Source organism: Polypterus senegalus, chromosome 3 (assembly GCF_016835505.1).
Source record: "Polypterus senegalus isolate Bchr_013 chromosome 3, ASM1683550v1, whole genome shotgun sequence".
Lineage (NCBI taxonomy): Eukaryota > Metazoa > Chordata > Cladistia > Polypteriformes > Polypteridae > Polypterus > Polypterus senegalus.
The window spans coordinates 66,858,500-66,873,439 of NC_053156.1; the positions used below are offsets into that span (position 1 = coordinate 66,858,500).

The 14,940-nt window shown below is 37.3% G+C and overlaps 1 protein-coding gene across 2 annotated transcripts in view; it reads right to left on the reverse strand.

Moving 5' to 3' along the window:
* The window catches only part of LOC120525274 (proline-, glutamic acid- and leucine-rich protein 1-like), a 46,640-nt gene that overhangs the window by 15,551 nt on the left and 16,149 nt on the right, over positions 1 to 14,940 (reverse strand). For both annotated transcript variants that reach the window (XR_005632921.1, XM_039747416.1), the window contains exons 9-13: positions 14,526 to 14,613; positions 13,484 to 13,572; positions 10,324 to 10,440; positions 9,507 to 9,657; positions 1,875 to 2,037 (exon numbers count right to left, since the gene is read on the reverse strand). Coding sequence is in view for 1 of the 2 variants with exons in the window: in XM_039747416.1 (XP_039603350.1) it covers positions 1,875 to 2,037; positions 9,507 to 9,657; positions 10,324 to 10,440; positions 13,484 to 13,572; positions 14,526 to 14,613 (608 nt within the window). In the remaining variant the exon portion in view is untranslated. The remainder of the gene's footprint in view (positions 1 to 1,874; positions 2,038 to 9,506; positions 9,658 to 10,323; positions 10,441 to 13,483; positions 13,573 to 14,525; positions 14,614 to 14,940) is intronic.

The window sequence follows — 14,940 nt, forward strand, 5'->3', positions numbered from 1 at the left end:
GATATATATAATATAAAAAACGGTACTCTGTATGTGTGTGTCCAGTACATAAAAGCAATCTGACCGGTCAGTTTGGCTTTGGCAACTCAGTGGTAGGGGATGATGACAAGATATATTAGAGGTGCAAAGTTCAATTCCTGATTGTGACAACGTTTTTCATTTTATCTTTACAAAAAGGATTTAATATGGAGCATTCCAATGACGACAAAGCAAATACTGCACAGAGGAACACTGGAAATAAACACTAACAATGTGAAATCAAAGAAGCCTTCAAAGATGAACAGTACAGTGATCCCTCCTCGATCTCGGGGGTTGCGTTCCAGAACCCCCTGCGAAAAGTGAAAATCCGTTAAGTAAAAATCATATGTTTATATGGTTATTTTCATATATTTCAGGCCCTTATAAACTCTCCCACACTCATAAACATTTCCTGCACAGTTATACTGCATAAACCTTTTATGATTCGTTGAAATTATGTAAACACACTGATTATATACTAGGCACAAAAATATGCATCGTATATCATTGAGGAGTTTTATTTAATACGAAATTACAGTTTTAAACACATTGTAATTGATTGGCCCCGGAAGGAGTCGCAGGAGCAGATCGTTTTGGAGACATAACGAAGGGCTTGACTACGCACAAAGATAAACACAAAAGAGCATGAAAGTTAACTCTTTACACAGCGTTGATCCTGAATGCGCAAGACAAGAAGCTGGCTAACGCAAAGCGGAAATGAATGCTGCTGTCCGTCACCTAGCCAATCAGCACCCAGGAACTTTACCACGTGCTTTGATTGGGTAGCTTCACAACCATCTGCCAATAGCGTCCCTTGCATGAAATCAACTCTGCAAACCAACTGAGGAAGCATGTACCAGAAATAAAAAGATCAATTGTCTGCAGAAATCCACGATATATATTTAGATATGCTTACATATAAAATCTGCGATAGAGTGAATCCACGAAAGTCGAACCGTGATATAGAGAGGGATTACTGGATTCCCAAGAAAATGAATGATGTTTTCCCAGTGGGTAACAAGGAACTGTCTAACATTGGGACAGAGGAATGGCAAGAGAGGTTGAGACACACGAGGATCTTAACGAAAGCTGTTGGAGGAGCATTGAAGGTACATGTTGGGCAAACCTTTTTAAATTTAATTTATTACCTGTCTTCAACAGGTAACATAGCCAGTGCAAAATAAAACAATAGAAATAATACAACATAAGATACTATAACATAACATAACTTTCACAATAGTGCAATCCAATTCAAGATTGCAGGTGGCTGGAGCATAATTCAGTAGCAATAGGTGCAAGGTAGGAAACTGGCTTTAGACAAAATGCCAGTAAATTGCTGGACCCACTCAAGCATACACCCATTCTCACACTTCTAGAGGGATAATTTGTAATCGCCAATTAACTTGACCTTAACATCTTGGGGGATATGGGAGGAAAACCAACCCAAAAAGGGGAGAAAGTGCACACTCCACTCAATAAACAGGTGCATGATGAGAACCAGGGAAGCTGGACCCTTGAGCCCACTACCTTCTAACCATTGTTCCATCTTGATTATGACACCTTTAATGCCCATGATTAAGCAATACTAAAAATGAAATTGAAAAAGTTGCTCCACAATTGGAATTTAGAAAGAAGAGAACAGTTAAGACTCCTTGCACACACTTTTGGGCTATTTGTCAAATAACCACATTTTGCATTATTAATCTACAGTTTCCACGCATTTTATCTTCTAAAAGTTATTAAGGTTAGAATTGCTTTCATACAGTGCAAATGTTTGTATTGAAAAAGAAAAAAATAAGCATGTATAAAATACTTGACACAAGACACCTCACACAACAGTTACATGTAAAACCTACACTTTAGTGCTGCCTTGCAGCAGTCGGAATTAGCATTGCTCTCTTGCTTCCTGTATCCCTGCATATGGGAGGTTGCTTCATGGACATCCAATCCTTTGGTTCTTTTTCCTCCAACTTTCCCAATATTGTTACTGAGCTCTGGCATAGCCTTTTCGGTCCTCAGCTGGAAGTGTAAAACATAGCAAAGCTTACAAAATGACAACATCCTTTATTATTTATAAATAACTGAGTCTGAACAACAAATGACCATGTAAGTACAGCCTTAATTATCTGCCTCAAACAAGTAAGCATCACCACAATGCTACAAATGATGCAAAGCTTCTCCCATTAACCAGTATTTAGAGTAAGGAGTCTCCTCTATTAAGTCTGAAGTTTAACAGAGGGCAGATTATAAATTGTATCCTCCTAGTCAATTGATTTTCTTAACACTGGACTTGAATCTTTACACAATACTTGTATTGTGACGTCTATTACAATTTTTTTTCATTAATGTCAAATGTTAAACTTGAGATATTTAATTGTTTATTATTTATTTATTGTACTTGTGCATGCCATCATTGTTTTGGACTGAGAATCACTGCTTTGAGTTGCAGTGATCAAGACATAACTATTCTATTGCAATTATTGCTAAGGGGTATATACGGGAAGATGCGCCAGAAGTCATCATGAAGCACAATGGTATTTAAACCAGGAAATCAGTATCACTATTGTCATATTTTTTGTGAATTTCTAAACAAAAGAATATGAACTGTGGACATTTCTTTTTACTTTAATTTTTGAATAATAAATCACTTCTGGGGGGAAATTAATTTTTGATACCAGTGGAATTAGGGGATTTTAAAACTCTGGCACTGATTGACTCAGGAGCAACTGAAAATTAAAGACATTAAAGTAACACACCCCCCTGTTTAAAAAAAAAAAAAAATCTTTGGATACAGGTACTGTATTATTAACTACCTGTCATCACATATTTCCTTACATAAAGAGGACAATAAAGCAATCACATTCTTTGTAATACCCAGCAATGCTCACAGATAAATTTTGGATTATTCCTGGTTAGAAATACACAACCTAATTATCAACTGGAAATGAAAACAAATTTAACAATGGCATTCCTTTCGTAAAGGAATTTTGTAAAACTGTTTAAAATACACTCATACCTCTATAATTTAATGTAATTTATTCTAGGATTTACCCTTGTGCTGAGAATTTCTTCAACAAGCAAAAATCCACTGAACTACCGCCTTAAAAAACATCATGATTGTTCTATTGATTTTTCACCAGGGGTCCTTTACTTAAAGGAAGAATCTATGTATTGTCTCATTCAGAAATTCAAACTATGGACAATTACACTGAAAAGAGAATTTAAAAACAGGTCATCTAATAGCCCAATTGACACTTTTTGTTTTCAGCAAATAAAAAGGATGGTAGTCTCTGACCCTGTAACTATTAAGAACAATTACCATATGCTACTCATCTCGTCATCACTTGAGCAGAATACAGATTCAACTATATTCATTAATCTTGCTTTGCAAAGTGCATACATTTTAATTAGAATACAAGAAGGGGTTAGAGGAAGACAGCATTCAACACCATTACTGGGCAATACAAATATCTGGTAAATGCCACATAGTAAGGCCTATTCAATTGCACTATTTTATGATTTTGTGATTTTTAGGTTCCAAGATGTCTTGGGCATGTTTGTTTTGGTTTATATGGATGATATTTTGGAACCATCACTTCCCCTATTACAAATCTCACTAAGAAAAATATTCATAAATTCGAATGAATGAAAGTGCAAGCTACATGTAAATTACTAAAAAAACACTTCATTACATCTCTTGTTCTTTATCATCTAGACCCATCTCTTCAATTCACTGTGGAGGTAGAGAATTCCACTATCATAATAGGAGTTATTCTATTTTAACTATTTTTGACACAAGGAAAACTCTCACCCATGTACTTTCTATTCTAAGAAGCTACCAGAATTATGATAAGAAAGAAACATAAAGCGAATAGAACTATGACGGTAGTAACAGAGAACTGTTAGCAATTAAGTTGGTACTGGAGGAGTGGAGACAGTAGCTGGAAAGAGCCAATTCCCTTTTATTATATACGCTAGCAAAATACCCGCGCTTCGCAGCGGCGAAGTACTGCCTTAAAATTTTTATTAAGAAGAAAAGTAAACCTTTTTAAACTGAGGGAAAATATACCAATAATTATTTGTTAAGGATCTCTTTGTATACCACGTTGTCAGTTCGCCCTTCAGTTGTAATATGACCAAGCTGTGCACTGAGCTTACTCTTGAGCATGCAACGTACAGTTGGCCATGTGAAAAGCAATCTTGCCTCAAATTTCACAGTTTGGATTGCTGCTGTCATAATCGGTTTGAGTTTCATGGTTTGTTTCAATTATGACAGCATTTGCAGGACTTGTGTTGAAGTGACACTCGGCATTTGTCAAGAGTTGTAAGCACACAACTGGTTTCATCGATAACTTTGCATCCAGCTTTTGAGAGTTTAAACATCCATAAACATCAAAGTGTCCAGTACTGAAATCGTCACTTGTGAATCTAAGATGTTTAAGAGGCATTGGCGGTTGTCCAAAGGTGTAAAATATTTGGCCACCGGTGCAGTTGAAAGCGACAAACAAACAATTCAGCGGCAGCCATCAACTCACATGCAGAACCATAGGTGAAGGGCTTAAGCATTTCACTCTTATAGTGCTCCTGTGTAGTATAATTATCTCCTGTACTGTCATCAGTCCACACCTTGAACCAGTCCCAGTCATTCAATACATAAGACACAATTCAATATGTAACACAGAGAATGGAAAGGGCAGGTGCCATCTCCGGGCATCGAATCCACTCAGTAAGTGACAGTTCTTTGCTCGATGGTGATCACCTCGATAAAGGAAATGGGTACCTGAACAATGTAAAGTAAGTCTAAAATACCTACACAATAACTATAATCGTAATAAACGAACAATAAAACAGTGTAGAAGCCGTGGATTAAATAAAAAGGCTGCAGTTATCATCAGGGAGACGTGAATCCCGTGGCGAAGCAAGGAAGGGAATGAAGAGACCGGAGCGACGGACGGCCTTACATAGGCATGCAGCCAACAACGTGGGAGGCGTTGGGATGGGGGACCCAACGCCACCTCACACGGTGACTGAGCTGTAGGCTATGGATGTATATATGTACGTAACTAGGATTCAGTTAGCGTTGGGAACCCGTGTACCAAATTTCTTGAAGATGGGCCCATAAATAACAAAGACAGTTGGAAAGTTCAATATAGCGGCTGACAGTGGCGTCATACCACTGAAATAAGTACGTACATCGGTTTTGGTTAGCGCAGGGAGGCCACTTACCAAACTTTGTGAAGATGGGGCCATAAAGAAGAAAGTTCAACATGGCGGATGTTGTCGACCGTTACGCATAGAATTTTTAAATGAAACCTGCTTAACTTTAGTAAGTAAGCTGTAAGGAATGAGTCTGCCAAATTTCTGCCTTCTACCTACAGAGGAAATTGGAGAATTAGTGACATTGGAAAGTTCAATATTGCAGCCGACACTGGCGTCATACCACCGAAATAAGTACGTACATCAGTTTCGGTTAGCGCAGTGAAGCCGCCTCTACCAAATTTCGTGAAGATGGGGCCATAAATAAAGTTTAACATGGCAGACATTGTTGACAGTTATGTGTAGAATTTCGAAATGAAACCTGCTTAACTTTTGTAAGTAACCTGTAAGGAATGAGCCTGCCAAATTTCAGCCTTCTACCTACACGGTAAGTTGAAGAATTAGTGATGAGTAAGTCAGTCGTCAGTCAGTGAGGGCTTTGCCTTTTATTAGAATAGACTGACCACAAAACCCTAATGTATATTATATCTGCTAAATAACTGAATGCCAGACAAGTGTCATAGGCATTATTCTTTAGCCAATCACTGTTCTAGTATCTTTGGATACCCTGTCAATACCAAACCAATGAATTGATTAAACACTATTTCTGGTGGGATGGCTTACACAAAGATGTAAAAGGGTAGGTTCAGGCCTGTGATACATGCTGTAGAAAAAAAATGTTGCAGGATTTCCTGTGCAGTTCTCACAACCAGTCCCTTCTCATATAGGCTTTGGGAAATAGTTTCCATGGACTTCAATACATGTCTTCCTCATTCACAGCATTGTACTACCATTTTGGTAGTGGTGAACAGATCTTCAAAGTATGCACATTTTATAGCCCTTAAAAAATATACCGTTAGCTACAGAATTAGCAGACATATTTTTGCTCAGGTTGTAAAGTTACATGGATTCCTGGAATCCATCAATTCAGATAGAGGTCCACAATTCATGTCCCCAGCATTGAAGATTTTTTTATTCTAAAAATAGGATGTGATGTACTTTTAACTTCTGGGTACCACCTAATGATCTTGAAGTACACACAAACTAAGATCTCAAAACAATTGTTTGTTGTTCAGTGATCACTTTCCAGTCCAATCGGAAAGTGTGACTAACTATTGCCAAGTTCACCAAGAATGTGCACTATCATTCTGCTATCAAAATGCCACCTTTTGAACAAGGAGTAAGTCATGATTAGATACAATCTAAAAACAGCAGAGATCTGGTCTGCAGTTACTGAAAGACTCCCGAGATTTACATCAGACAGAGAGCATGGCTAGCTATGCAAGGTTATCTGCCAAAGAGTTCCATTTAGGAAATAGGCTCCATATTTAATTTGACCCATTACAATACTGAAACAAATAAGTTTAGTGACATACAGGTAGGCCCAGTGAACTCACTCAAGATTTGCCAATCCCTCCACATGTCTCAACTGACACCAGTTCACTTAAGAACGTATATGAGACCTAAAACTTCTCCTCCTCAGATTATGGTGGACTGAGATACAGAATGTTTTCTTCATTCTTAGTTGCATTATTTGGTCGACAGGTGGGTTATGGTACTGAGAAAAGGTTTCTGGGGACAAATTGATCTGGTCCATGCTCCTCAACTAGTATCATAATTTTATAAATGTGTGGGAAGGTATATTAAGAGCCTTCATACAATACTTGTACTGTGAAGACCATTATCATTATCCATCCATCCATCCATTTTCTAACCCGCTGAATCCGAATACAGGGTCACGGGGGTCTGCTGGAGCCAATCCCAGCCAACACAGGGCACAAGGCAGGAACCAATCCTGGGCAGGGTGCCAACCCACCGCAGGACACACACAAACACACCCACACACCAAGCACACACTAGGGCCAATTTAGAATCGCCAATCCACCTAACCTGCATGTCTTTGGACTGTGGGAGGAAACCGGAGCGCCCGGAGGAAACCCACGCAGACACGGGGAGAACATGCAAACTCCATTATCATTATCTGTTTTATTAATATGTATTAAACTTATAATATTTAATTGTTTATTATTATTTGTTCTTTGATGTCTCCTTTGTTTTGGGATTAGCACCATCCCTTTGAGTTGCAGTCATCAAGATGCAACTACTCGTCACTAAGGGGTAGATACTGGAAGTCATGCCAGTGACTTGCGATTTGGTTTTGGTGCCTGTTTTTAACTTCATTTTGATTAATGTTCATTTCCCGATCCTCTTTTCTCACTTGCACTGCCTGTCTTTGCTGTCAGTATATCTCCATGACTAATTTCTGCTAGACGTCAGTGACTTATGCCCAGGAGAAGAAAAATCTAAGAAGGCTTAAACAAAAGTCAAGAATTTAGGACAATATGACAGCAATTCACTGTCAAAACGCTTATGAGATAAAGGCGATTATCAGAGAAGGACTGGAACAGAAAGTTTCTCTATATGCAGTGATATGGTACTGTATATATCCGATCCACAAAATACTGTGTCTGCAGTCCAAACAGCACTAATAGAATTTCAAAAGATTTCTGGTCCCAGAATCAATTTGAATAAAAGTGTGCTCTTCCCAGTGAACTCTTAAGCACACAATATTAGATTGGACACCTTCGCTTTTATCATCGCAGATCAGTTTAAATACCTAGAGGTACACATCACAAGTAAGCATAAAGTCTTTATCAACAAAATTTTGCCGTCGGTACAGAGAAAATTAAGCAAGACTTGCATAGATGGTCAACCCTTCATCTCACTTTAGCTGGAAGAATTAACATTGTTAAGATGAATATCCTTCCAAAGCTTCTTTTTTATTTCAAAACAGTCCGATATACATCAATAAATCATTTATTAAGAAATTAGCTTCAACCATAACCTCATTTACTTGGAATTCAATACATCCACGTATTCAAAGGGCAACTCTACAAAGACCTAAGGCAGCAAATATACAAGCTATTAAAACCTGGACTTGGACACAAATAAATGAACATATACAGGCTTGGTCCACAGTAAAATTAAAATCCTGCAGTACTTCTTTATATTCCTTGCTTTGCATCCCAATAAATACAAGTTATTGCCAATACACTAACAACCCAATTGTGCTTCACTCATTCAGAATATGGAACCAATATAGGAAGTATTTTAAGATAGAGAAGCTTTTATCAGTGGCACCTCTGCATAAGAACCACCTTTTCCACCCTTGCAAACATATGCAGTTTTAAATGTCTGGAAAACATTCGGGGTGAAATCACTTAGGGATCTGTACATAGACAATATCTTTGCATCTTATGAACAATTACACTCCAAATTAAACTTTCCGGCAACACATTTCTTTCACTACCTTCAAATTAGAAACTCTGTTAAACAGAACCTGCCCAATTTTCCTCACCTCCCACCTACCTACCTATTCTGTAAAAAATACTGATCAGTCTTGAGGACTTAGACAGCATTTCCACAATATATAAGCCATTTTACAGTCCCTCGCTTTTAAAGATCCAAGAGTACAGTGGGAAAAGGATTTCTCACTCAACATCTCAGAAAAGGAGTGGAAAGAAGCAATGCACAGAATTCACTCGAGCTCCATATTCGCAAAGCATAGAATTATTCAACTTAAAAGTATATATCGAGTGCATCTCTCTTGTTTAAAATTGTCCAAAATGCTTCTAAGGCAAGATCCAACCTGTGAATATTGCAATCAAGTTCTGGCTTCACTGGGCCACATGTTTTAGACCCGCACCAAATTAACATCATTCTGGACCAAAATGTTTAAAACCTTTCAGACAGCCTTGGTGTCACAATCCCTTGAAGAAGGACACACAAACTCTTAATTGCTTTTACTACACTATTGGCACCTAGACTTATCTTGCTCAACTGGAAGAATCCTAACTCTCCTATTCTAAGTCAGTGGGTAACTGATGTTATATACTATTTGAAACTGGAAAAAATCTAATTTGCATTTAGAGTATCTGTACAAAACTGTTTCAAAATCTACAAGGATCTAATCAATAACATTTCAGAAAAAGAATTTAAATTGAGGAAGCAGGTTCTCTCCTCTCTTTTACTCCATTTATCATTATTCATTTATTAATTTATCTATTTAGTTATTTTTACTAGCTTAACGTTTTACTCTGCTAGCCTAGCTCTCTTTCTTAGGAGTGGAGGTTGATTTGTTTTGAACCTCATTTTCTAAAATTTGAGTTATTGGTATAGAATGTTATTTGATTTTAGTAAAATGAAAAATATACCAAGAAAGGTCAAGTTACCTTGATTGTGTCCGTCCCTGGGGTAATGTCACTCAGTATGTGTCCCAAAAGTACCTCAGAAGAATTAGCAGAGCCTTGCAGTACTCCAGAAGATGACCCTGCCACACTGACCCATATTTGCACAGTCTTATAAACCTGCACTCTCACAGTACTACAAAGAGGTTGGAAAAAGGAGAAAAACAGCAGAAAAAATATGAAATCACTCATAAGATGTCATCTTGTTTATCCTTACTGCTTCCTGGATCGCAAAGAAACAAAAAATAACCTGTAAAGGTTACCCAATGGGTAAAAAAAAAAAATAAAAAAACAACGGAAGGATTACTTCTAAAGTGGGATTAAGGGATAGAGTGGAAACTTGTACTACTGTCAGTTTACAGTGGTGCATGTAGAGTGTACTGGGGTAGAAATCAACTGCCACTAATAAATAAATTTGTTAAAATTCTGTTATTTTATTTCTGCTGCCTTTTGACACTTCTCTGTACAGCCTTTTATCTGGAATACAGTTGACACTGTTGCACTTACATTTGGGGCAGCTACATAACCAATGATAATGCAAGTCTATCCATAATGTTTTGGCCTTAAAAGAACACAAAAACCAATGTGCATAGTATAGTATAGGTCAGCCTAGCAGAGATACATTGCGAATGTATAATCTACTTTAACATAAGGATATAAAATCATTCGTAAAAGGCACATAATGTAAAGTTAAAAAGAACAGTTCACTGGATTCTACAACTGACTGGGGTAAAAACAGATTGAGATTTTCTATCTGTATACATAGTATCTACCTTGATACAATTCTGTCGTCACTGCTTACCTGTATGCTCTTTGCTGTCCAGGAAGGATGGTATCATTGGTAAAACTCCATGCATTCAGAGTTTGAGCAAAAAGATGACAGAGCACCGTAGAATACCGGATTAGTCGAGATCCTCCACTGTAAATACAAAACAGAACAGTGTCGGTCAGAAAATCAAGATTTACAAGTTGTGCCTAGAGAGACAGGATACTGTCTTCAGTAATCACAAACATCTTTTAAAAAAAGTAGCCACTTAAAGCACATCAGCCAACTAATTACAATTACCAGGATTCAATCTATTAGCCAACAACTTAATGGCAATTGCTGACTGACTATGCTATTTTCAGTAGGACTATGCTAAAAACTGCTATTCTAGCAAATTACATCAAAATGTAAGAAAATGATGCATATTATTCTTATGCTCCTATGAGAAACAAATATGAAAATTAGTTTTTTAGACATATATTAAACAAAGGGACAGATACTATGTGTAATTTTGTTTGAATCACTCCATCAGTTATTGTTTTTGGGAATTTACATGTAGAAAATCTGACATAAACATGACTATGAGAGAGAATAAGTTTCAAAAAGTATGGCTGAATTTTCTTGAAAGCTGTATTATCACTATTCATGAAAACAGTAACTATTCCAGATTATCTTGGTTGTTTATATCGGAACAAATGAATACTAATAATGAATATTTTACTAAAACTACTGTTTCAGGCTGTAAGTTATTTCCTTCTCTCATAGCCTTATTTCTTTTTATCCTAAGGTTCAAGGAATGCACACAAAATAATTGAAGCTCTTATGAGAATGTTGCTTAAGTCCTGTTTATAGCACTCAGTTGATGTCCACTCTTATGGCGACATGTTTTGCTGCTGCATGGACAGCGATGGGAAACAGAAAGCAGGGTTGGGGTGAAGCCTGTGAGAAAGCACCTTTTATGAGAGTGCAGGGCACCTTCTCTAGGGAGAGTTGAGTGACAGGGATAAGGCATAAGTACCAGTGCTTTGCTACTAAACAAGGGGAGAGGTTGGAGATCAGGAGCAATACTGGTCAGTTAATAAGACAGCAATAGGATGAGAATAGCGCGATAACAACAAAAGAATAGGCAAAAAGCAGATAGGTCATAGGCAGATTTGTTTTTTATTTTGGAGGTATCTAACGGGCAGTGGCAGGATACCTTTTATATCACGGCATTCAAAGTAAAAAAACCAGAAGGCACCTATGGACTCGCCCGGAAATGCTGCTTTTGTGTAGCTTATGGGACTGTCACAGTATCAAGTAATGAACTACAAAATTTAACTTGAACTACTTTTTTTTCTTATATTATCAAGATATTTCTTATATTATCATTTTAAATGACACCTTACCATTTTAGGTATGTATCAAATCAACACCCACATATGATACAGACTAATTGTTAGACAAAGTGTAAAGCATTGTAATAAAAGGAAAAATATTTTCCATTTCTTATAATGATTTTTTGTTTTATTCTGTTATAAACGCAGAGGATGAATTCACCACAAAGATGATGAAAATAATTAGAATAAAACTAAGAAGAAGAGAAAAGACAGAAAACATAATTTGGCAGGATACTGTGCTAAGCTGCATGCAATGGTTGGCGCTTTACAACACCATGGATGATGGATGTTGTAACGCACACTGAGATAGAAAGACCAAGACACACACACTGTATTAAAGTAAAGTCCAATAATGGGCAGATTTATTTAACAATGGATGCTCAAGGGATTGTTTTGCCTTGTGCCTTCTGCTTGCTGTGATAGGCATCAGCTTCCTCTCGACCCTGCTCAGGATAAAGCAGGTTTAAAAAATGGATGGATGGGTGATCCACAACCTTACTTCTTAGATAAATCACCTCCGAGCTCTTATGCTAACACGGATCACCTTGTAAAGTAACAATTATACTCAAACTAGCCACAGGTATTTTTGCCGTTTCTGAACTCACCTTCACTCTTCAGTGTCCCAATAACCTTCCACTGTGCCATGTCTCTCACCGTGATACCCACTTATTTACGACGAGTTTCTATTTATCCAGTGACCCAAGACTCTCTGCCTGCCTTTTTTTCTTGCCCCACTTATCTTCATGGGAATATGGTGGCTACTACAGTACAGTTTACATCTGTGACCGTCTGGCTGTTGATACTGTGATATTGCTTATGATTCACATATGGTATCCATGCTCATCCACATTTGGGACAATGTCCTTTTTACGCATGTTGATTTGCATGAATGCTGCTTGCTTTAACATCCTCTCAAAATGGAGTGCTGGGTAAATGCATTAATCTGCATTATTACTTCACGCATCTTAAGGGCGTTTTATGGTTTAGTGCAAAATTTGAGAAATGCTTAACTATGACATACTCAAATCATTGATTTTGCAAAGTTACATTTAACACATATCATTACACTGCCATTTTAGCTAACAATGCTTGGCTTCTCTGCATAGATGGAATGCTCACGTCCAATGTTGTTCAGGGTTCCTGATACTTTTAGCCTTTCCTGGGATATACTGTAAGTGCAGATTACTAGTGAATTAAGACAGCTTACAAGATCTCCTAAACCCCTGTGAAGTAAGGAGTAGTTTCCTAACCAAGGAAAATGGATGAAATGCTTTTACTCCTTCTCCTAAAATTAGGACCAAAATTGCATCACACTGTGAATTTTGAGCCACCTAGGACAGTCTTCCTGCTCTGAGATGATTGATAAAAATGGGCACAGATGCACTGGGGACGCATTTTGAAAAACAAGTACAGAGCAGTGGGATGAGAGGAGTTGGGTGTTGGTGACTGTCCCAACTGTTGCAAAGGGGCCTGGCTATAAATTTTATTAATGAAAATTACAAGCCAACCATTCAAAATTACAAAAAGGCTGATTGCAGAAGTGAAGTGCAAAAACAGACCTTTTAAATACTGCAGCTTTCCACAGTGTATCTGGAGTAAATTGACACCATCATTAGTGTGGGTAAAACAACCATTCTTTTACAATCAATTGTTAGCTTTTTGCCTTTAAATAATCTTGAATTATATTCAAATAGTGACAATCACTGTGGCAGACTTAATAGACACAAATGTGTGTGTATGAGCTCTGAGCCTGTAGTAAGTGAATATAAAAAATAGAGCTTTAAAGTTACTGTTACAAAGATACATAGCTTACATACGTTTCAATGAGTGCTATAAGGACATCTAGTGTGCGAAAGTGGATTGTTGGTAACACTAGCATTTTCAGAGGTCCATCTCCCAGCCAATTCTGGAAAAAAAACAGAATTACAGGTAATTACATACGAGTTATCCACAGTTTCCTCAACTGAATAGGAAAAAGTGACAATGCTAGCAAAAGCAATGTTACTGTTCAGGTCAGATGTGAACATTTGAAGATTTGTGTAAAGACATCAATTTTAGTAGTGTTTGTGGTAAAGGAGGCTAAACATAATATATACTGCCTGAAAACTGTAAAATGACTTCAAGTACAAGGAAAAAGAAACAGAATTTTGCTAAGAAAGCACCTATCCGCCCAGTAATTTCTTTACACTAGGTTATTTGCATTTCAGGGCTGCTGGATGATACACCTCAAACTATCAGCACTGGGAGCAAAGAAAGGCCCAAGATATGATGTCAGTCTGCAACAAAACACATTCTCTCTTGCTCTCTCTCTCTCTCTCACACACACACACACGCGTGCACTCATGCATGCAAATTCACTTACGTTGGACAAATCTGGAGTTGCCAATAGACCTAAAATATATATCTTCTATAAGTGACAGAAAAATGGGGTACCCAAGAAAACAAGCGAGGACAGCATCTCCAACAATTTCATCACCTTTCTTCTCAGTAAAAAAAACATACTTATTTCAATATATTACACATTACGTTACAATGTGTAAGCTTTTCAGATATAAAAGTAATATGCATCTTCAGTAACTGGTATTAAAGGTGCTATGTCGTGGTGGTATGACACAAAATAAAGTTTGCACTTGTTATTAATCAAGATTATTCCCTCGCTGTCTTAGTACTTCTTACTATGGTGTATGTTTTTAACACTGCATTAAGTCGACGCACTGTCATTGTCATGGGATATGGAATTTTGGTTTTTTTTGGTCACATATATTTGTAGTTAGAACCAAGAAAACTATTAAGAGGTGAAGAAAAGTATCACAGAAACACTTGTGATCTAATTGAATTCAGTTAGTATTTCAGGCTTACCAATTTCTTACGAGTCACAGCCAATGCTCTGCAAACCAGGTTAATGATGTCCTGCACAGGAAGTTTGACAGGAACTGTGACATCAATGCTGGAAAACAGCAAACAATCACAAATGTAAAACTCTTTAACAAGCCTAAACACAGTCAATCTGGGTGTCAATACAAATGACAATAACAAGAAGTTTGTATAATTCAGACAAGTCAAATCTACTGCCAGGTATCACAAGGGCTGCCAGACATCCCCCATTTCAGCGGTACTGTCCCAAGTTCAACAGACAAATCCAGAGTCCCGCACTGCCTCTGAAAATCCTGATTGAACAAAAATTGTATGTAGAAAATAAATCTTAATATCAATTTTTATGTTGAATATCTAGTTAAAGAAGCAAATTTTTGTAGAAGCCTGGCATACAAATTTT